The sequence below is a fragment of the Heptranchias perlo genome, chromosome 24 (genome assembly GCF_035084215.1).
Source record: "Heptranchias perlo isolate sHepPer1 chromosome 24, sHepPer1.hap1, whole genome shotgun sequence".
NCBI lineage: Eukaryota > Metazoa > Chordata > Chondrichthyes > Hexanchiformes > Hexanchidae > Heptranchias > Heptranchias perlo.
The window spans coordinates 37611295-37634087 of record NC_090348.1 but is presented as its reverse complement, the minus strand read 5'-3'; the positions used below and the strand labels follow the sequence as shown (position 1 = coordinate 37634087).

The window sequence follows — 22793 nt, the reverse complement described above, 5'->3', positions numbered from 1 at the left end:
CCACGTGATCCGCCGCCTCGCCACTGGCACAATGCCTTCTGGGAGTTGTAGTTTCCCATCGTCCCATTCGGCTTTGATCAAACTGACTACCAACTACAACTCCCAGAAATCCGTTCGATAATTTTTTTCCCCACCAGCAGCAGCTCTGTCTGCGGTCAGCTTGCGAACGCTCCTGCCTTAAGATTTTATTCTAAAATAAAGACCAAAAGTCCATTTAAAGATTGGCACGTTAACTGTTTGCCGCTGAGTTCGCGAGCGAAGGATGTTGTGACGATGTACACACTGAACCCGGAACAGTGACGTCACCAGATCCTGCGCGGTTCAGTTGCCGAAGTGGGCGCAGACGGTTGAATCGGGGTCTTGAGAGCTAAAGATGGGGAAAGCGGAGTTCCTCACTCCCAAGGCCATAGCCAACCGCATAAAGTCGAAAGGGCTGCAGAAGCTGCGATGGTATTGTCAGATGTGTCAGAAACAGTGTCGGGACGAGGTGAGTGAGCCCGGCTGTAGACAACGAGCGGATTAGGCTGCAGGCCTCGGGATGCAAAGTGCACTCGGTCACTTGATGTACGGTCTTTGTGTGTGTGTGTTTAAAGAGGATTAGGCCCAAGTAGACTTGAAAAACTGACGACAATAGGCCTCGTTTAGAAGCTGGGTCCAGAAGCCTTAAGAAAGGGAAATATAACTTAGTGATTGTGCTCAGAATCACTTTTCATCGGATTGTGCATGTTTGTTTCTAATGGGAAACCTCGTTTGTTCACCTCTAAAGCTTCTGAGTTTCTTCAGAGTGATTTTTTTTGGTCAAAATGATTTTTATTAACGTGTTAAATGTCCAGCCAGACCTGTGGTCATGCTTATAGGGTTAGCTGAAGAAAGGTGGGAGGATGCTCATGTGGAGCATAAAGACTGACACAGACCAGTTGGGCCGAATGGCCTGTTTCTGTGCTCTACGTTCAATGTAATTCTATGTATGTTTAGAGAACTGTCAAAAACCGCGATTAGGATTGACTCAACTCATTGTGGCATAGCCATAGAGGCCAGGAATGATCCCTGGCCTGTGTTAAGTTAGCTGATGCCATGGTGTGGAAAGAGTGCTAAAATTTGTCTTAGCATCTTTTGATCAGAAAGGAAAAATAGCTCATGATTGCTAACCAGTGATTCTTGCGTGTTTGGTGAGGACAGGATTGACTTTGGTTGTGAAGCTCCCATAGTTCAGTGTCCCATCGTTGCTCATTGACTAAGTTCACAGGTTAATAGTGGCTACCCAAATGAAGTACTGGAAGGCAGCCAGTGCCAGCAAGAATCAATGCTTTCTAGAAAAGAAGAGTGAAGTTTGGCAAGGGAAAATGAGAGAGATGTTAGAGTGTTTTCAATTTTATGTTTGTTGGAATGTTATTGCTTGACTTCAGAAGAGTTTTTAAATAAGTTCTTATTCCAACTAGGCTGAAATCAGTTCAAAATGACAACAAAGACAATGATATGGTACTGCACAAATTGTGAAATGTACAGGATCATTAATGATGTCAGGATGAAAACAAGGATATGTATAGAAAGTGTTAAAGGATAGAGGGGGTGCAACGCAACTTGGGCGGGTTGCAAAACGGGGGGTATCGCACTTGCCGCCCATTATACGTCCCGTCCAATATTCAATTCCATTAACTTCAATGGAACTGAATATCTGGTGGGATGTATAACTGGCAGCAGATGTGATACTGCCCATTTTGCATCCCCGCCCAAGTCAAATTTCATCTCCGGAGTGTTTGAGTGGAACAGGAAGTATAAGGACAAGTGGGGAGAATGAGAATGAGGTATCAGTTTATGGGATATACGTAAGTGGGAGATGGACAGTGTGGCTTCAGGATTGTTTGACAAATCTATTAGATTTTTTTGATGAATTTGCTCACCTTGTGAATAAGGATGAGACAGTTGGCAATGTTTATCTGGATTTTAATAATATATGTTTGATTCTTTTCCCATGTAATAGATTACACCACAAAGTTTAGGCCTGTGGGATAATTGTATTGGATTGTATAAAAGATTGCCAAATTTAAAATAAAGAATTGAATGATAGAAAATGAATGCATTAAAGACTGCCTCTATATAATGCCTTATTGTAACTCAAAAACATTAAAGCACTTCACATAAGGAACACTTTGCAGTGCAGCAATTTATGTGGGCACATTTGGCAGCCATTTTTACAGCAAGATCCCTCAAAAGGCAATGATAGGATAGAATAGCTAATCTGTCTTGGATGGTGTTGGTTGAGGAAGCAAATGGGAACACGTCTGGCTGGGAGTTGGTTGTTAGTGATGTGCTGCACTGATTGGGGGTGTTGGGACCACTGCTGTTGATCATTTTTATAAATGATTTAGAGACTGCAGTCATATCAAAGGTTTCTAAATTGAAGGTATCATCAACATGGAAGTTGTGGCAAATTGAGTGCACAGATCCACAGGGATATGGAGATGCAGAGTTTGTGGGCAGCTGCAGTTTAACATGGGTAAATGTAAAGTGATGAATCTAGGCTAGGCAGCATGGAATACGTACTCAGTAGGAATATACTGGAAGTTTTAGAGCAGGAAAGAAATCTTGGAATATTGGTAGGCAGATTGGTAATACCACCAGCGCACTGTCCCAGGCGGTAAAGGAAGCAAACAAAATGTTAGATTGCGTAACAACATAAATCAAAAGAGTGATCTTAAAATTCTACATAGCTTAATATGACTACATCTGGAGTGAGTCCAGTTTTGGTTCCCCATACTGCAAAAGGGATATCATGTTATTGAAGAGGATTCAAGAGGGCTACAAGATTCATACCAGAATATAAACAATTGAGCTAGGACGAGTGATAGTTTATGCTGGGACTTTTTCCTTTCTTGACTAAGAGGAGATTTGATTAGAGACGTTGTGTGACAAACTGCCAGGTCAGGTGGTTGAATAGTTCCGAAAAGAAAATAGACAAGTTCTTTACATGTGCAAGGATTCACATAGTCATTACATTTTATAAATAGATATAATATAAATGATACTTCACCAGAAAGAAAAGGGATAATTGGATGGTCAGACTAGATGGGCTAGTGGTCTTTTCTTCCCTGAAATATGAGTTATGTTAATATTGATATGATTTATGTTGTATTCCAGAATGGTTTCAAATGTCACTGTATGTCAGAATCCCACCAACGACAGCTTCTGCTGGCATCCGAGAACCCACAGCAGTTCATGGACTACTTTTCAGAGTATGTACAGTGTGACAGTTAAAGACCCTATGTAAACTTTGCCCGGTATGATGGTATTTATTGAAACTCATACTAACAATTTTTGAATAAGCCACAAGATTTCAACTTAAAAAAATAAAATTTTTCTGAAACTTTTCTCTGTTTTGCTGTATCCAGCTCAGTTGTTCCTCCTTTTTTCAGCTTTTTTTCATTCTCTCCTGCTCAGTTCACATGCAAGCACTACCGATTCACCTTCATTCAAAATTTGGTATCTGTCGTTACTGAAAAAAGTTTCATTTTTTTAAAAACATGTAATGATTTTAGTGTGTAAAAATATGAAAGGTAAACTATATTGTTAAAACATAAAAAATGGCTCTAAATAGTTAGTAAATTAACTTGCAAAATTGATAACCCAGTAATTGGTCCTATGTTCAAGCTATTGTCCACAAAACCAGTACACTTCTACTAGTTTCCATTCCTACTTCACTAAAATTAATATCAAGATTGAGTGAACCAAAACCAGTGCATCAAAATAACGTAAACTTACAATCACTGAGATGTTTATAAATGACAGTTGTTTTATTTTTTTTACCCTTCCCTTTAAAAAAAATTTGCAGTCTTAGAGTGATGTTGAATTTTGTAAGTGTCAGCCTACATCTTTTTCAGCAGTTTTTAAGTACAGTTGCTATATTGCATTGTATTCAATCATGTGACTTTCATATATTTTACTTATTGTAATAATAAAGCATACAGAAGGATAAATCATAGAGTTCTCTGATAGAAGTAACAGTTTTTTAAAATGACCAAATGCATGTTACTCTGTGTTATATTGCTCTTCTTTAGTAGATTTTGAGTAATTGTCTTTGAAAAGTTTTATTATGATAGATCTAGTTTTAAAGGAGCTATGATTAAAAAATCATTCAATTTGTTGCCTGCCTGAACAAATGATGCTAACTTAAAAATTCTGTAAAAGAATCTATTAGATGTTTCCCTATATTAACAGGACCATCATTTTGGAAATGGGCCCTATATTTAATGCAGCAATAATGTATATGTTTTTATCTAAAATTCTTAACGTAACATCATAGAACATTACAGCACACAGAGGCCATTCAGCCCATCAAGTCTGCGCTAGTGTTTTCCTCCACGTGAGTCATCTAGTCTTATCCCACTCTCCTGCTTACAAGCCTGAAGCAAAATTTAAGAATGGAATATTGATTTCACCCAGTCCCTGCTTTAAAAGCAGTGTGAGCTTACAGCATTGAGTTGTATATCCTACGTTTAGCACTGTCCTCTAAACAAAGAAAGCAGAGTACCAGCCTTTAACTAAAGACATTTTTAATGTCACAAAAGAGATAACAGAGCAGTTTAAAATGCTAGAAAATTAGACAGTCCACAGGGCTATTTAAAATTTCACTTTTAAAGTTCAGAAAGCTGGCTTTGCATTGGTCACGCTTGTACTGTAACTGGTGTTATGCCGATCAGTCAATGTGAGACTGCCTCCTGCAGGTACTGTCCAACTCTGTGCAAAATGCCAAACTAATGCCATATATGCTGCAGTTACAGGACTCATTGTATGTTGCTTCAGAGCAGTGCAAGTTGTGTAGTGTAACTACCTATCAGAATTGAGAGCCCGGAACCCTGCAGTGGAGACATTTTGAATAGACGTCAAATGCTACCATATCCTGGTGGAACATTGAACGCAATGTTTCTTTTCTCTCCAGGGAGTTTCGCAATGAATTTCTTGAGCTGCTTAGAAGACGTTTTGGTGAGTTTCTTGCAGTGAACAACCTCTTTAGATCTAGCTTAGCTCATGACAGGGCTCAAATGTAAAGAGGCAACTACTGATATTTGTTGATGGCTCACGCTTGTGTTTTTTAAAAGATTATATTGATATTTACATTGCTTCTCAGTAGTGCTTCATGTGTTCCCAAGAACGAAGCATACAAGCTGGCACGATGCCAACCCTTTTCAGCATATCTGCTCCGTATTATTGGTTGGCAGTATAATGGCAGAACCTTTTTATTTTCCCCTTTTTCCATTAGGTTTGCTAAGGAAGGGGGCTGTAGAAAATGTGAAGTGAATGCTGTATTGTTTCAATTAATCATTCATGTAAATTGTGCATTTAAAGTTTTTTTTCCTGTCGCCTCAGAATGTTCCCAAGGCACACACTATTATGTAGTTCAGAGGTTGTACAGATAACCTGCCACAGTACTGACCATACAGTTGTTGAGCCGATTGTAAGAAATATCCGGTAATGACCTGGAGTGACTTCCTTGCTGATTATTCTCCACCAACCCTTTGTGGTGAAGGATGTGTCCTCTTTGGCATCTACCTCTGCCAACTCATCTGTTTTTGGGACCGTTCCACATGGGGAATGGCAGAGATAAGTGGAGAATCAGACACCTACCACTGTGACACCGCATGTAGGAGCACCAGCACCACCATCTCAACCCCAATGTGCTTGACGTTGCTAGGATGCTTCATTTTAATTTCTTCCTACTGTTATAGATCTAATATTAGCATAAATTTTGTTACTACTGTATTCATTTCTTCTAGCACTAAGATAAATGGCCTATTTTTTAGGAACCAAACGAGTTCACAACAATGTTGTCTACAATGAATACATCAGTCACCGAGAGCATGTTCATATGAATGCAACAATGTGGGAGACACTGACCGACTTCACCAAATGGTTAGGCAGAGAAGGTGAGTAATATCTACGTGATTGTTATATTTGAGTTAGTTATTTTTAACCTCTTCTCCATACCCTCATTAAAAAAATTGTACTCTGCATTAGTTTTCCAATCTATGGTGTATGGATCAAGTTGCTCCATCATCTTCACACAAACTGCAGATTGCAAAACAAAGATTGGCATCGCCAAACAACCGTGCATTAAAACTGGTTAAAGTCTAACAGGAGTTTTCTTGAAGAATCATAGTTTGAGGCAAACAAGTTGTAATGGAGCAGTCAACATCACATTCATCCTCACACGAAACCTCAGAGATCAGATGGGCTGTTTGAAATCCATGTGCTTCAAATGTACTGTTCAATCAATTGTAATCATCAAACATGGACCTGCCCAAATCAATCACCATAATTGAAGTTCACTGTATTCCAATTTGTTCAGGTTACTGCAAAGTGGATGAAACACCGAAGGGCTGGTACGTTCAATACATTGATCGAGATCCAGAAACCATTTGTAGACAACAAGAACAGGAGAAAAAGAAGAAGCAAGAGCTGGATGATGAGGAAAGAAATGCCAAGTTTATTGAAGAACTAGTTAGGCGAGGAAAAGAAGGAAAAGAGGAGGTAAAACATTGATGATTCATACTGAGACCTTTTTAAGAGGAATTATTATTGAGTTTCTCCCCATGGACACCCAACTACATGTTCGCATCCTCCACCTTGCTATCCCTCCTTGGCTGTCTCAAACTCTGATATTATAGTCAACTACTAAATCCATCTTCACCTTTTCTTGTCTGTGGTCCACGTCCACGGCACCACTCTCTTTTACCTGTTCCAAAGCACTCAGCACGTTATCGGAAGTGGTTTCTCCTGCCCCCAATGGTCACCTCAGAAGTGCTCCTCCTCCACCTTTAGTGGCAGAGTCTTCATCTGTTTTGGCCTTTCCCTCTGGAGCAGTCTCCAAACCCCTCTGCTACATTATCTCTCTCCCCACTTTCAAAAGCCTCTGCAAAATCAACCTCTTCGACCATGCCTTCTGTCATCTCCGCTAATTCTCCTGTTATTGCTCAGGGTCTTATTTTTGCATCACAAATCCCTTGAGGTGCTTATTATGTTAAAGGCACTATCTTAACTTTTTTTAAAAATATAAGTGATGAGCAAAAATTTTAGGCATTGGGAGATTTCTTTTTCCAGAAGGTATCTATTTGTCACTAGAATCCATTTACGCTATCTGTCATACTGGCAATTAATGATGTTAATGGAAATGTTCACTTTGTCATTCTCCATCATAGAAAGTACACTCAGCCCTATTTTACATTGAACAGACTGTATTTTGAGGAACTAACCAACCAGTAGCTATTGCTATTTGTCCAACCGACAAGAACTATAACCTCACAATGTACCTTGTAGTATTGCAAAGTATTTTTTAGGTTTTTTTTCCTCCAATTTTCCCCCTCAATTTTTCTCTGCTTAACCCTCCTCCCCTGAAGGCAGTTACAGTTCTGTGAGCAGAGGCAGCCCTCAGGTACCTCAAGTTGCCATCTTCATGTGAGTCTGGATAATGAGTGTCAGTTGAACGTTGCGACCTAAATCTGTAGATTTTCTCATCTCTTTGTAGTTTTTATGCATATAGCAGGTAGGAAGAGGGATGAGGTCCTGCAAGCAGAGTTTAAGGAGTTAGGAAAGAGATTAACAAGCAGGACCTCAAAGGTAGTAATCTCCGGATTGCTCCCGGTGCCACGAACTAGCAAATATAGAAATAGGAGGATAGAGCAGATGAATGTGTGGCCGGTGAGATGGCGCAGGAGGGAGGGCTTCAGATTCCTGGGGCATTGGGACCAGTTCTGGGGGAGGTGGGACCTGTACAGGCCAGACGGGTTGCACCTCAACGGAGCTGGGACCAATGTTCTCGCGGGGAGGTTTGCTAGTGCTGTGGGGGGGGGGTGGGGGGGTTTAAACTAATTTGGCAGGGGGTTGGGCACCTGGATGTAGCATTGGAAAGGAGAAACAAGGCACAAAGGATCAGGAGAGAAGGATAGCCCTAGAGTAAAAAATAGTAAGATGTTAGATGGGGTCAGACCAAGAGAGATTACAAGAAGGTCTAAGAGGACTTTGTGGTGCATGTGTGTGAACGCACGAAGCGTGGTAAACAAGGTTGGTGAGCTGCAGGTACAAATACCCACATGGGAATACGATGTAGCAATAACGGAGACCTAGAGTTAAGGAACAATGGAGGTGTCATTACACTACTGGGAGTATTCTATAGGCCACCATCTTGTGGGAAGGATATAGAGGAGCAAATTTGCAGGGAAATTACAGAGAGCTGCAAAAGCCATAGAGCAGAGATAACGGGGGATTTCAACTATTCTAATATAGACTGGGATAGTAATATAAGGGGCAAAGAGGGTGAGGAATTTTTGAAATGTGATCAGGATAACTTTCTTGACCATACGTTTCCGGCCCAATGAGGAAGGACGCATTGCTGGACTTGGCTCTAGAGAATGAGAAGGAGCAAGTGGAACAAGTGTCAGTGGGAGAGCATTTAGGGAGCAGCGATCATAGTATCATAAGGTTTAGAATAGCAATGGAAAAGGACTCTGTCCACTCTAAAGTAAAAATACTCAATTGGAGCAGGGCCAGTTTCAGTGGGATGAGAACAGATCCGGCCCGGGTAAATTGGAATCATGGATTGGCAGGCAAAACTGTAATGGAACAGTGGGCGGCCTTTAAAGAGGAGATAATTCAGGTACAGACAAGGTACATTCCAACGAGGGGGAAAGGTAGGGCAACTAAAGCCAGAGCTCCCTGGATGACAAAGGAGATAGAGAATAAGATGAAGTGGAAAAAAGCGGCTTATGACCGGTGTCAGGTTGACAACACAAGTGAGAACCAGGCAGAATATGGGAAGTGAAAAGGGAAATAAGAGGGGCAAAGAGAGAGTATGAGAATAGACCAGCGACCAACATAAAAGGGAATCCAAAAGTCTTCTACAGACGTTAACAGTAAACAGGTAGTAAGAGGAGGGGTGGGGCCGATTAGGGACCATAAAGGAGATCTACTCATGGAGGCAGTGGGCATGGCTGAGGTATTAAATGAGTACTTTGCATCGGTCTTTACCAAGGAAGAAGATGCTGCCAGAGTCTTGGTAAAGGAAGATATAGTTAAGATACTGGATGGGCTAAAAATTGAGAAAGAAGAGGTACTAGAAAGGCTAGCTGTGCTTAAAATAGATAAGTCACCTGGTCTGGATGGGATGCACCCTAGGATGCTGAGGGAAGTAAGAGGGGACATTGCGGAGGTACTGGCCGCAATCTTCCAGACATCCTTAGATACGGGGGTGGTGCCAGAGGGCTGGAGAATTCCAAATGTTACACCCTTGTTCAAAAAAAGGTGTAAAGATAACCCAGCAACTAAAGGCCAGTCAGTTTAACGTCGGTGGTGGGGAAACTTTTGGAAACAATAATCTGAGACAGAATTAACAGTCACTTGGACGAGTACGGATTGATTAGGGAAAGCCAGCATGGATTTGTTAAAGGCAAATCGTGTTCAACCAACTTGATAGAGTTTTTTGATGAGGTAACAGAGAGGGTCGATGAAGACAATGCAGTTGATGTGGTGTATATGGATTTTCAAAAAACGTTTGATAAAGTGCCACATGGTAGGCTTGCTATTAAAATTGTGGCCCATGGAATAAAGGGGACAATAGCAACATGGATACAGAATTGGCTAAATGACAGGAAACAGAGAGTAGTGGTGAGCGGTTGTTTTTCCGACTGGAGGGAGGTGTGTACTGGTGTTCCCCGGGGTCGGTGCTGGGACCACTACTTCTCTTGATATACATTAATGACTTGGACTTGAGAGTACAGGGCACAATTTCAAAATTTGCGGATGACACAAAACTTGGAAGGGTAGTGAACAGTGAGGAGGATGGCGATAGACTTCAAGAGGATATAGACACTCTGGTGGCATGGGTGGACACGTGGCAGATGAAGTTTAACGTGGAAAAATACAAGGTGATGCATTTCGGTAGGAAAAGTGAGGAGAGGCAATATAAACTAGAGGGCACAATTCTAAAAGGGATGAGGAACAGAGGATCTGGGGCGTGTACGTGCATAAATCGATAAAGGTGGCAGGGCAGGTTGAGTAAGCGGTTAAAAAAAGAGTACGGGGTCCTGGGCTTTAAATCACGGCATAGAGTACAAAAACAAGGAAGTCATGATGATCCTTTATAAAACACTGGTTCGGCCACAACTGGAGTATTGTCCAGTTCTGGGCACCGCACTTTAGGAAGGATGTGAAGGCCTTAGAGAAGGTGCAGAGGAGATTTACGAGAATGATTCCAGGGATGAGGGACTTAAATTACGTGGATGGACTGGTGAGGCTGGGATTGTTCTCCTTGGAACAGAGAAGGTTGAGAGGAGATTTGATAGAAGTGTTCAAAATCATGAAGGATCTAGACAGAGTGGATAGAGAGAAACAGTTCCCATTGGCAGAAGGGTCAAGAACCAGAGGACATAGATTTATGGTGATTGGCAAAAGAACCAAAGGTGATATGAGGAAAAACTTTTTTATACAGCGAGTGGTTAGGATCTGGAATGCACTGCCCGAGGGAGTGGTGGAGGCAGATTCAATCATGGCCTTCAAAAGGGAACAGGATAAGTACTTGAAACGAAAAAATGTGCAGGGCTACGGGGATAGTGCGGGGCAGTGGGACTAGCTGGATTGCTCATGCATAGAGCCGGCGCAGACTCGATTGGCCGAATGGCCTCTATCCGTGCTGTAACCTTCTATGATTCTATATCCTTTTTATTAAAAAAAAATTCAAGTGCATGCAAAATATTGTTTGAAAGTGCATTGGAAAATGAGTGTTGCAGGTATTGGTTCACTTATCCTCTAGGGCCTGGATTTGAATCCTGTTAAGATTGTAGGGTTAAAAGTATCCTCGCTCTGGTGGCTGTTACACTACTTAAGTATATTTGGCAGAGTTTGGGAATTTATTTTAAACCACTATTTTATGAACCTAACTAATATTGCGAGGAGGCAACTTAGGGAGGACATTATGGAGCAATGTAAGATAGTAAACTGTACAGAAAAAATAAAATCAAACAAAACTAATGAGTTAAATTATGACTGTGGAGAAAAAGGGACATGGGTTGAAATTAGTGAAAAGCAAACTTAGGTCTGATATCCTGAAGTTCTTCATACATAGAGTAATCAACACTTGGTATGGGCTTCTGGATAGGATCGTGGAGGCAAAAATATTGGAATCATTTAAGGAATAGTAGGGAGGGTGGCTTGGTTTTTCTGGATGGAGAAGTAATGATAGCTGAATGGCCTTCCTCATCTGAGGCCATTCAGCTATCATTAATCTTGTAATTGCTTCTTTATAATCAGATAAGCAAACACACTAGATTATTCAATCAATCAGTTAATCATCTAATGTACTACCAGAGTGATCAGTGTATTTTGTTGGGGGAAAAAACCTGTTTCTGCAGATGGAAAATGTACAAGGAATATTTTTTAGTTCAGGAATCCCTAAGTCACATTTAAAGGGTTCTGCTTGTTTCGGTGTGGTTTAAAATAGGATTTTCAACACCATCTCAACCAGACGCAAGTCCATAGCCCATACATCCCCATGTCGTTCACGACTGGATTATAGGGAAGAAAGAAACATTCTTTTTTTTTCTCTTTTAGGATGTTCCTGTTTTTACAGAATTGAAAAGAGAAAATGAGGAAGAAAAAGGTACATTTTTGGAGTGTTTAGTGTGTGAGAATATTTTTTGTTAATTTCACCAAAGCACTGCGCTGCATTTTGTCTACTGTTTGTCTTTGTAACTTCAAATTTTAATCCCTCTTCTCTCCCCATCAAAAATCATATATTTTCCTGAAAGAGGAAATTTCAAAATTTGCAGATGACATAAAACTTGGAAGGGTAGTAAACTGAGGAGGATAGTGATAGACTTCAAAAGGATATAGACAGGCTGGTGGCATGGGCGGACACATGGCAGATAAAATCTAACGCAGAAAAATGCAAAGTGATACATTTCGGTAGGAAGAACAAGGAGAGGCAATATAAACTAGAGGGCACAACTCTAAAAGGGCTACAGGATCAGAGAGATCTGGGGGTATATGTGCATAAATCGTTGAAGGTGGCAGGGCAGGTTGAGAAAGCAGTTAAAAAATAATACAGGATCCTGGGCTTTATAAATAGAGGCATAGAGTACAAAAACAAGGAAGTCATGATGATCATTTATAAAACACTGGTTTGGCCACAACTGAAGTATTGTTTCCATTCTGGGCACCATACTTTAGAAAAGATGTGAAGGCCTTAGAGTGGGTGCAGAAGAGATTTACTAGAATGATTCCAGGGATGAGGGACTTTAGTTACGTGGATAGACTGGAGAAGCTGGGGTGGTTGTTCTTGGAACAGCGATGGTTGTGAGGAGATTTGATAGAGGTATTCAAAATCATGAAGGGTCTAGACAGAGTAGATAGAAAGAAACTGTTCCCATTGGCGGAAGGGTCAAGAACCAGAGGACATAGATTTAAGGTGATCGGCAAAAGAACCAAAGGTGACATGAGGAAAAACTTTTTTACACAGTGAATGGTTAGGATCTGGAATGCACTGCCTGAGGGGGTGGTGGAGGCAGATTCAATCATGGCCTTCAAAAGGGAACTAGATAAGTACTTGAAAGGAAAACATTTGCAGGGCTACAGGGATAGGGCATGGGAGCGTGACCAGCTGGATTGCTCTTGCATAGAGCCAGCGTGGACTCGATGGGCTGAATGGTCTCCTTCCGTGCTGTAACTTTTCTATGATTCTATAATTGAGAGCAGGAACCAAGGCTAATTTTCCTCCCTCCTAGCACAGCATTGCTGAGATCAGTAGTAGCATCCCAAATGCCACCCTAGCTGATATTGGCTTACTGAGGGACGGAATCAAACTTGAGACCATTTGACTCAGTAATATTTATTTGACTTTTTACCACTTCATCACACTTGTTCCATTTCATTTCTCGGTGAGCTGAAAAATTGTACTTGAAACAACTATCAACCCATTAGCACTGACTTGTGACTTCACTAACGACTCCATTAGAAAGTCACCAAATTTATAAATGGCTTCTTCTCATCCACTGCTGGGTGTGTTTCAAAAGTCATTTGGAAGTTTCTGTTTGTATGACTGCTAACTTAGCTCTTAAAAATTATGCTGTATAATCAATATGCAAGTGTTTAGCAATGGTACAAGATACATGCTCAAGGGGCAAGTACTAAACAGATCCTGTGCTAAAGTTGAGGCTGAAAGTGGAACTTTTAGCTTCTACTTAGTAACATATTCCACACCTGCGTATATCTCTTCTCATATTGTCTACTTTCAGATAAATTTTGTGTGAATTATTACTAAATATTTTCTCTTCATTCTCAGATTGAAGCATTTTTAATTCTCTGAATTCTAATTCTTTCCTTCAGAAAATATGCTGTGAATGAATTCTTTCCCTCCCACCCAGTTCAATATTCCCTTCATTTTTTCATGTACTAACTACACCTTAATCATAACCAGAGGTGCTGATTTGCATTACTTTAGGATTTGACTATCAAGGTCCTACAGAATTATTTTGTTGGAAATGTTCCAACATAGGTAATATTCTCAATGAAAATTAATCTCTTTTGCATGTTGTTTTCAAATTAACGTGTTTTGTAACTATTAATGGAAACTGATTAATCCTAGAAGCTACCCATATTATAAGATGCCATTCAAGTTCTACACATTCAGTACAAGGATATTTGCTGCAGAAAGTGTTAAACTGGATAATACATTTTCAACACTTTAAAACCATAGACACTTAATGTAAATCACTAATTTCTTTCTTTCATTTAGTTGCCTTTAATTTAAACAAAGGACAAAGTGCATCAACAGCAGCTGCTCCTAAATCTAGGTAAGGATTCACTGCATGTTCTTAAGTCGGAAGACTCAATCCAGTCTGTGAAGAAAATCTTGCAGTTCTGTTAGTTACATCAAATCCAGTGGATTTAGTAATGCACCCCTTAAAGACTGAGGCTCCTTATTAGTTTACATCTCAGCAATTCCTCATGCTTGATCTCCTGTATAATCAGCCGGAATGTGAACTTTAGGACACTAAGACCTAAATGTGTTAAGTTAAAACTCATCAATTACAGTTGAGAGTTTATGCTGTGACCTCACATTTAGTACAGTGAATGAAGATATTGGTTTCAGTTGTTCAAATGGTAGATGGACATGTGGAATGGTCATTCAGATCAAGAGTATGGCTGAGACAGGAAGGACTGTCTGGAATATTAATGCAGAAAATTTGCTGAATGAGCTAGATGGGCCTTTTCTCGTTCACAGCATGTTCTTAAATTGGAAGGCACAATCCAGTCCGTGAAGAAAATGTTGACTGTCTTTACTGTATAGCAGTCAACTCCTAACATTATTCTGTCTGAAGTCACAAAATGATCTGCGGCCTAATCACCAGCTCCCTTAGTTGAAGGCGAGCAGCTGAGGGAGAGGAAGGTGGTGACAGCTAATTGAATGCAAAAAAAATCTTCAATGTATGTCTTGCATGTTTTTCAGTACCCTGGGGCCAAGTGCATTGCAAACAACAGCTTCGGTAAAACGAAAGGAACTGGGCCACACTTCAGATACAAAGGACAAGAAGAAGAAGTCTGCACTGGATGAGATTATGGAGGTAGTGTACTGCAGTGCATTTCACCCCATCGCTTCTGTTTTCCAGTAGCTCACCTTGTAGTTATGAATGTTTGAATTAAGAGCAAGGATGTTTGGCTCTGTTGCAACCCATTATCAAGTGCAAGGGCAGAGATCAGTTCTGCTTGACCTCTACCTGTAATGCACATGCCAGATTGTCCAGCAGAAAAGAGGTGGAAACTTCATTGCTATATTAAAACAAAGGTGACATGAAGTTATTTAGACGTTCCTGCTATTTCCCAGCTACTGTGCTGAATCTGCAGTCATCCATCATTGTGCCCATTTACAACGGGTGCCCAGGATTGCTAGGCAGCAGTTGAATGTGGAAGTAATTAACAGGCCGAAACAAGGCCAACTATGGGTTTTGATGGATGTTTTGTAAATGTTTTTGTGCATATTTTTGCCTACCTACTTGTTGAGAAGGCTTTGTGTATGGTTGCTGGCACTGTGATATTTTGCAAAAGCCCTCAAAAAGTGGCTAGGCTATGGGAATCCCACTATTTTTTCGTGAGGAGGAGCAGCCAAAGAATATATTAGGCAGATGAGGTTGAATCACAGGTATTTGGGTACTATGCTGCTCTGTCACTTGCCCCCAGATATCTCATACCTCTGCATTTAGTTTCCTTTCACTTAATTTTTGCCTGGCATTTATTTCCCCTCTCCCCCTTAGACTATTAACAGGTTGGAATGTCTTTTGAGCCTTTCTAAAGCCTGCAAGAATTTTTGCTTTATGCAGCTACTTACCTTGAAGTGATTGCATCCCTCTAAATTTAATTTACATTGCATATTTCCAGCTTTCCCCCCTCAACACCCTCATCCCCACCACCCCAAATTAGGCTAGCTTTCAGCACATGATCTAAGCTACACTGGGAGCTGCAATTAAATATGGGAATCCATTCCATGCCACCCTACCCTCACTTGTTAAACATTAATCTGTAAATTTCCAGAATGTTACAGTCTACTGAAGTAGAATGTCTTCTCAACTTGCTACATTTAGTTTTCATTTAGCTGGTGGGTTTAAGTAGTAGGGTGAGTTAGTTTTGTGTTTCGAATCAAAATTTTAAATATCTTTTTGTTCTGTTTAGTTCGAAGAACAGAAAAAGAGAAGTCTTAGAAGAGACTACTGGCTTCACACTGTAAGTTCAGAAAGTAATTCCTGTGTTTACACATTATTCTTTGTACAGCTAACAGATTTGTCTGGTCAACTTAAAATGGAGTGTTTCTTTAACACTTTTTTTTGCTGTTAACATGACTGACATTGTAAACACTGTCGCTCATAAAACAGCTTGGGTGCCATTTGCAGCCCACTTATCCTTCATCCAAGACCAGCGGTTTACATGGAAAAATAAACTTGTGGAATACCATCCTTCAAACACTAGTGAAAATATAGCAATACCGTGTAGTAAAAATGGAACTTGACTTACTCAGGCCACTGTTTTATTATGACTGTCAGTGGTCCTTAGCAGAGATGCTAATACATGTTCATCTGGACCGCCACTTGCAGTCTGCTTGCCTGTGGAATGTTCCCTAAACTGGGACTCAATTATCTTGTCCTTTACTTATTTGACAGGGCACTATTAGGAGGAGGGCTACCCCAAACTTCCATGCAGCAATGGAAAGTAGACAATTAAAATAGAAATATTTCACAGAATTGTTAGCTCTAGAGACACTTTCTCTCCCTTGCTGTGGGGAAGTGCATGATCTCCAGTTGGTAACTGTCCACAGTAGTACGACTGAAATCAGTTCACTGTGTTGGGAATCGCAGACACGGACCTATGACCCATCACTCCATGTTGCAGCATTGCTGAGAATGGCCCTCAACAAAAAAGTGCTGAGTACCATTGTTGTAAAACAATGAACAAACTTCAAGTATCATTTTCAAACCAGATATGAGAAACGCTTTGTGAAGAAAACAAATCTTGTGGTCTGTGAACAAAATATTGAGGGAGTTCTGTATTAAATTATATTGATTTCTTAAATATGAATGAGGGGTGCACTTGATTTTTTTTCCCCAAGCAAAATGTGCTAAGTGCATAGTCTGTGCATGTAGGAGCTCTTGATATTTCATTTGACAGGTAATTGTCTTTTTTTTCTCTGTCTTACTAGGGAATAGTTGTTAAATTAATAACCAAGAAACTTGGTGAAAAATATTACAAGAAGAAAGCAGTGATAAAGGTAAAAATATATTTTTTGGACTCCATAAAAATATTGAGCAGTAAATTGCAATGCTTGTACTGTGGAACCTCAATTAACACAGTGGAGGAATCCTTTTCCCTTACTGTCTCCTATCCATTGGATGTATAAGGGAAACTGGCAAATAATTCAGAGTCTCCCAGTGCTTTGTCTGACAGCTTATAGCTCTTCTTTGATCTATTTGGATTACCTAATTAAGTTCTCATCATTGCAGATAAGACCCACCTTTTACCATTTCTTCGAAAAATTAAGTGCTGCCAGCCTGACCCTGCTATCAGAGCTTCAGTGATAAATTCTGAATTAGATACTGGATTTCTAGATAATAGCTAGTCATCCTCCTGGATCAGTTACCTAACAACTGAAAAATCAATTAAAAGTACTCAATTGCATTTTAGCTGGTTTATGCAAAACGAAACCCTGACTCCCACAAAAATATTCCCGTGGAGAATCAAAGTTTTGTACTGATAAAGACTTGAAATGATTAGTTGCTAAACTGTTTACAAGAATTTAGGTATCAGCCATGGCTCAGTGGTAGCTCTCTTGAGTCAGAAGGTTGTAGGTTCAAGCCCCACTCCAGAGACCTGAGCACACAACCTACGCAGTATCTATATCAGTGCAATACTGAGGGGGAGCTGCACTGTCAGAGGTGCTGTTTTTCAGATGAGACGTTAAACCGAGGCCTCATCTCCGCTCTCAGGATGGATGTAAAAAATCCTTTGGGACTATTCTGAGAAGAGCAGGGTGTCCTGGCCAACATTTATACTTCAACCAACACCGAAAACAGATGACCTGATCATTTATTTTATTGTTGTTTGTGAGACCTGGCTGTGTGCAAATTAGTTACTGCATTTCCCACATTATAATAGTGACTACACTTCAAAAGTACTTCATTGGCTATAAAGCACTTTGGGATGTCCTGAGGTTATGAAAGGTGCTATATAAATGCAAGTCTGACTTTCTTACGCTCAACTAAATTAAAAATTGTGCTAATGGAGTACGCTTCAACTCACATTGCAGGAAGTTCAAGAAAAGTACACCGCCATTATTAAAATGATTGATTCTGGAGATAAACTGAAAGTTGACCAGACTCATTTGGAGACAGTCATTCCAGCCCCTGGTAAAACCCACACTTCTTTATTAATTGTTATATTTGTCCTAAAGGATTATTAGTAGTAATGGAAATGTGCCTGTTAATGGTATTGGCTGAAACAATAAGATCATCTAATCCTTGCTATTATAGGTAAGAAACTGTTGATAGTGAATGGTGGTTACCGAGGAAACGAGGCCATCCTGGATTCTATAAATGAGAAAAACTTTAGTGCTACAATAATCATAGATTCTGTAAGTACACATTTTCCTTCTGTAGGGAAAAGGGTAATGAAACCTCTATTGTCTCATTGTAATATATCCCTTAAAGAAACTGCATTGATCTACCAGCTTGTTAACAAATATCTATGAATTAATGATCATTAATTAGTTTTAAAATAAACAAGTTGCAAAGACTTTGATTTATGACTAGGTTAAGATAATAACTAGTGCAGCAGTGGTGAGAAATAAAATTAAAAGTTGCACTGATTTTGGAATCCCAACTCACTGTATAATTTTACATACAGTAACCATACCTTTTAAAGTCATTGCAATGGTTCTTATAAGACGTCTGCTTCTAAAATGAGACTTTATAAGTGGGATTTTCTGCTTCTGTACTTGCAAGCCCATAATTTTCTGCAAATTAAAGCACATAAGCAGAAAATCATGGGATGGCAAGTGCAGAAGAAGAAACCCCAGCTTATTTGTTGAAAAGGAAAATTCTTGCTAGACTAGGTTTGAATTTTCCAATCTGTTTTGGGATTTAACTGCTGTTTTTGCTGATTAATCACAATTGTTTCTTCATAGGGACCTCTGCAAGGGCGGAAGGTTGAAGGCGTACAGTATGAAGACATTTCAAAATTGGCCTAAGAAGCAGTGTTAAGAACTGTAATCTTAATATCGACAGTTCGAAGCATCATGTTGGTGTCAACTGATTTTTCAAATACAAACTCTACTGTGTCAGAGTTTTAAATCATTTTCATCCCTGTAACTTCAATATACATTTTGAATTTTTCTGCTTTCCCACCCCACCCCCTAAGAGAATGCAATTCATATTCTTTATTTTCATACATGCGAGGGAGGGGTGTGTGGGTAATATTTTTTGTTTAATATAATTGTATTAGAAGCTATTTAAATGCTTTGGTGTTGTCATTCAAGGATTTGAGCATTATTCTAAAGTCATCGTTATTTATATATTTCAACAGAAAACAAATAAAGCTTTATTTTCACTTCTTAAACATCTGTCGTTATTTTGTAGTTACAAAATCGAACCTGGAACTTTATCCCATGTGTTTCAATATCAGTTCCATAGCTTATAACATATGCTCATTGTACTGTTGTTAACTTCATTTGGCATTTGTTTGTCTTCATTAACTTCAGCCTCCAGTCCTATGCAATTTCTCACTACAAGAGCCAGCTCTCAGATGGAAACTTAGTGGTAGATTACCTCAAGTACATATATTGAGGAATACCCATAGATAAATTACATATGTGTATTCATTCATAAGTCATTTGGTTCGAGGTTCGTAACATATGTATATATTGACCAATCCCCAACTTGGGGACCACATGTAGATAGATGTTCAGTTTATCCTCGTCCATTTACTTTTCTATTTTTTTAGGGGTGTCAAATGTAAAACGACAGTGTAGGATGGACTTTCTTAAAACATGGATTGTGACTTGGCTATTTTCCAACCCCTCGCATGGCTGCAAAAATTGTCTTAGCAGCTTGAATGCCTTTATAAATCCACAAACCCTGCCAGGATTGGTGGAGTAAATGTCCCACCGAAGTGTAGTGATTCCAGCAGATTTAGTTCTCTGCTAATACACAAAGGAATTACTTAACCAATTCTGCTCTCCAGTGGAAGTCTCCTGAAAAAGAATGAGTGTATACGCCACATTGTTATGTCAGAAGTGATGAGATAATAACATACCACAGGCTTGCATTAACATTGGGATTTATTTAGTATATATGCTGTTTCTAAAAATATGAAAATCTCAGTCATGCATTTGAAAACATCAGCCTTGATGCAATTTGCAAAACTCCATATAGTGCTCATTCTACAATATAATTTCTCATCCATTGTTGGTAAAATGCATAGGTGCTTAACATTCATTCATATTTGCCACAGTAATCAAAATAGATAAACAATTTTGAAAAGCAAATCAACCTGAGTTATATTTTTACTTTCTCTGGTTGCCCAGATGTTGTAAATATCCTGTGCCACGATTCTTGACCATTAATCTAATCTGCAAGGCATCCAGTGATCATTAAATAAACTTTCTGTAGCTTTTTGGTAGGGTACAGTTTTTTTTAAAAAAAGTTTTATAGCAGATGTTTTGGTAACATGCATGGAATAACTTATTTGTTCAAAGCGCCAGTGTTTTTGTTGAAAACAGTTACATTAAAACACCTTAATTTCTGGGTTAGAAGTCATAGACCGGATAGAAAAAAAACAGCTGAGCAGTTTCATTCATTTTTGAAACCCTCCCCATTTATTAGTAAATAGCAGCATTATTTTTTTCTGTTTACAATTTCACAAATTGGTGAACTGGAAATTTGAATATTAAAACCATAAAAATCCATGGCAGAATTCCTGAAGATTTAATTTCCACATTATTTTGCAACATTCAGTATATGGTAAATCAGAAAACCAGTGTGGTAGACCCTCCATAATACTTGTCTCTGGTTGACATCTAACACAGGTGTATATAGTTTCTCTATTAGAGAGCCAAAGGTATGTTTAGAGGTATAGGGTTATGGAACAGTATCACAGTGAGAGACTACTGTAATACTATGGTCAAAACAACCTGTGACTATATTCAATGACAAGTTTTTTTTTAATAAAATTCATTTTCACTATATTAGTTTACAATTATTTTTCTACGCTGCAGATACTTCTTCCCTGCTATCAATCTTCTAGTCTTTGCAGTGACATAAAACCATTCATGGATGCTCCAAGAAGCTGTAAAGGTGTGGAACAAGGTAATCTTTGTAATGTCCATCGATAAATCCTTTCCCGCTGTTGTGGATAAACCAGCATTGGACATCTGTTCCATTTACTGCATCTGTCCTGTAGTCTTTCTGCAAACCCCTGTAAGACAATGGAGAACACAGTTACATAAGACCGTGCCACTTGTTTTCCCACTTCAAATCTTTACTTCAGGAAATGTAACTTCAGTTACACAATTTCATAATCCAAAATCCACTCCAGTACCTCATACAATCTACTTTCCTATGTGCATAACAAATCTTTATATTTCAACACAGAATTGATTAAATCTAGCCTTGTAAATGTTTTGCAGTAATCTATTCAAGCATGCAGAAATTGTGCAAATAAAGTTTCTGAAGTATTAAAGATAAATCTAATTGCTCTTTTACCAACTCAATGAGCACCAGGTATAACCTATTAGAATAAGCAGGAAACAAAAAATATTGACTGGCATCACAGGGATTTGGCTGCAGTCATGAGATGAAGGTAAGAGGGATTTAGAATGTTTCAGAAAGATTGACCTATTAAGCTTGACAGGAGTGGAGTTGCTGGTAGGGGTGACACTGGCCATTGAAAAGGTAGAGATAACAGCAGAAAGAGAGGTAGCTGAAGCAATTGGGATAGAAATTAATAATGATAAGCACAACAAAGTAATAGGCGATATATATTATCTGCCAGCTCAAGGGAAAGGGACAGATAACAAGAAGCTTAAGTAAGCCAGGGAACCTGCTGCGGAGAATTGTAATGTGATGATCAAAGGGATTTCCATATCCCAAAGGCAGATGGTTGTATCAGGGACAACTGAAAGGAAGGTGTGATAATAAGTAATTTCATAGAAGTGACTGCTTAACACAGCCTGTGAAGCAAATAGCGAAATTTATTTTTTTTACAGGTGAGCCTCACTATTACAGTTAAAAACTTGTCAAATTCAGGTGGTTTAATAGGTTCCATCAAGCCTTTGGGCTATCTATCTGTCAGTGGTTGCTTTAGGTGAGTTTGCAGATTGTAGCAAATGGAGCTTAATCAGCCCAAAAAAATGAATCTCCTTTAAGTTACAACAACAATGGGAGTATTTTATCAACTCCCTGCCCCACCCTCTTTGGCTGCCATATTAAATTCATTTATAACGAAAACTACCATAATTATTTTTCTTGTGCCAATACAGTATTGCACAAATTGATACTTGACTAGTCAGATGCTATCGAACCGACAAATCGTTGAAATGAAAACTTCACTGGCCAAAAAACCTCTATTATTAATAAGCTTTCATTTTGCTGAGCTATCCTGTAGTAATGATCAAAAATATTAGTCAGTTGCGTGGAATGTAGATCTTTACATGTCGTTCTTACTACAATTACTAGTCTTACTACAATTGTACAGGGCTTTGGTGAGACCTCACCTGGAGTACTGTGTACAGTTTTGGTCTCCTTATCAAAGGAAGGATTATACGGCCTTAGAGGCGGTGCAACAAAGGTTCACTAGATTGATTCTTGGGATGAGAGGGTTGTCCTATGAGGAGAGATTGAGTAGAATGGGCCTATACTCTCTGGAGTTTAGAAGAATGAGAGGTGATCTCATTGAAACATATAAGATTCTGAGGGGGCTTGAGAGGATAGATGCTGAGAGATTGTTTCCCATGGCTGGAGAGTCTAGAACTAGGAGGCATAGTCTCAGGATAAGGAGTCAGCCATTTAAGACTGAGAGGAGGAGGAATTTCTTCACACAGAGGTTTGTGAATCTTTGGAATTCCCAACCCCAGAGAGCTGTGGATGCTGAGTCAATGAATATATTCAAGGCTGAAATGGATAGATTTTTGGACTCTAGGGGAATCAAGGGATATGGGATCAGGCAGGAAAGTGGAGTAGAGGTCGAAGATCAGCCATGATCTTATTGAATGG

At 39.4% G+C, this 22793-nt stretch overlaps 2 protein-coding genes across 2 annotated transcripts in view; one reads left to right on the top strand and one right to left on the bottom strand.

Moving 5' to 3' along the window:
* The first annotated feature begins 161 nt into the window (after nucleotides 1–161).
* kin (Kin17 DNA and RNA binding protein) lies at nucleotides 162–19140 on the top strand. The gene is made up of 13 exons (XM_068005109.1): nucleotides 162–487; nucleotides 3139–3233; nucleotides 4937–4980; nucleotides 5799–5921; nucleotides 6344–6525; nucleotides 11596–11644; nucleotides 13778–13835; nucleotides 14492–14606; nucleotides 15709–15759; nucleotides 16730–16798; nucleotides 17834–17933; nucleotides 18057–18157; nucleotides 18710–19140. The coding sequence occupies exons 1-13, from the start codon at nucleotides 374–376 to the stop codon at nucleotides 18770–18772; spliced, it is 1164 nt and encodes a 387-aa protein (XP_067861210.1). The 5' UTR covers nucleotides 162–373; the 3' UTR covers nucleotides 18773–19140.
* A 711-nt stretch (nucleotides 19141–19851) lies between these two features.
* itih2 (inter-alpha-trypsin inhibitor heavy chain 2) overlaps nucleotides 19852–22793 on the bottom strand; it is a 62477-nt gene continuing 59535 nt past the window's right edge. Inside the window, exon 21 of the mRNA XM_068005108.1 lies at nucleotides 19852–20997. Coding sequence (XP_067861209.1) covers nucleotides 20850–20997 — 148 coding nt within the window. The 3' untranslated portion in view covers nucleotides 19852–20849. The remainder of the gene's footprint in view (nucleotides 20998–22793) is intronic.

Coding starts and splice junctions, on each gene's coding strand:
- kin (XM_068005109.1), top strand. CDS start 374: ATGGGGAAAGCGGAGTTCCTCACTCCCAAGGCCATAGCCAACCGCATA. Junction 13,836..14,491: donor GCAGCTGCTCCTAAATCTAG/GTAAGGATTCAC, acceptor CATGTTTTTCAG/TACCCTGGGGCCAAGTGCAT. Junction 14,607..15,708: donor CACTGGATGAGATTATGGAG/GTAGTGTACTGC, acceptor TGTTCTGTTTAG/TTCGAAGAACAGAAAAAGAG.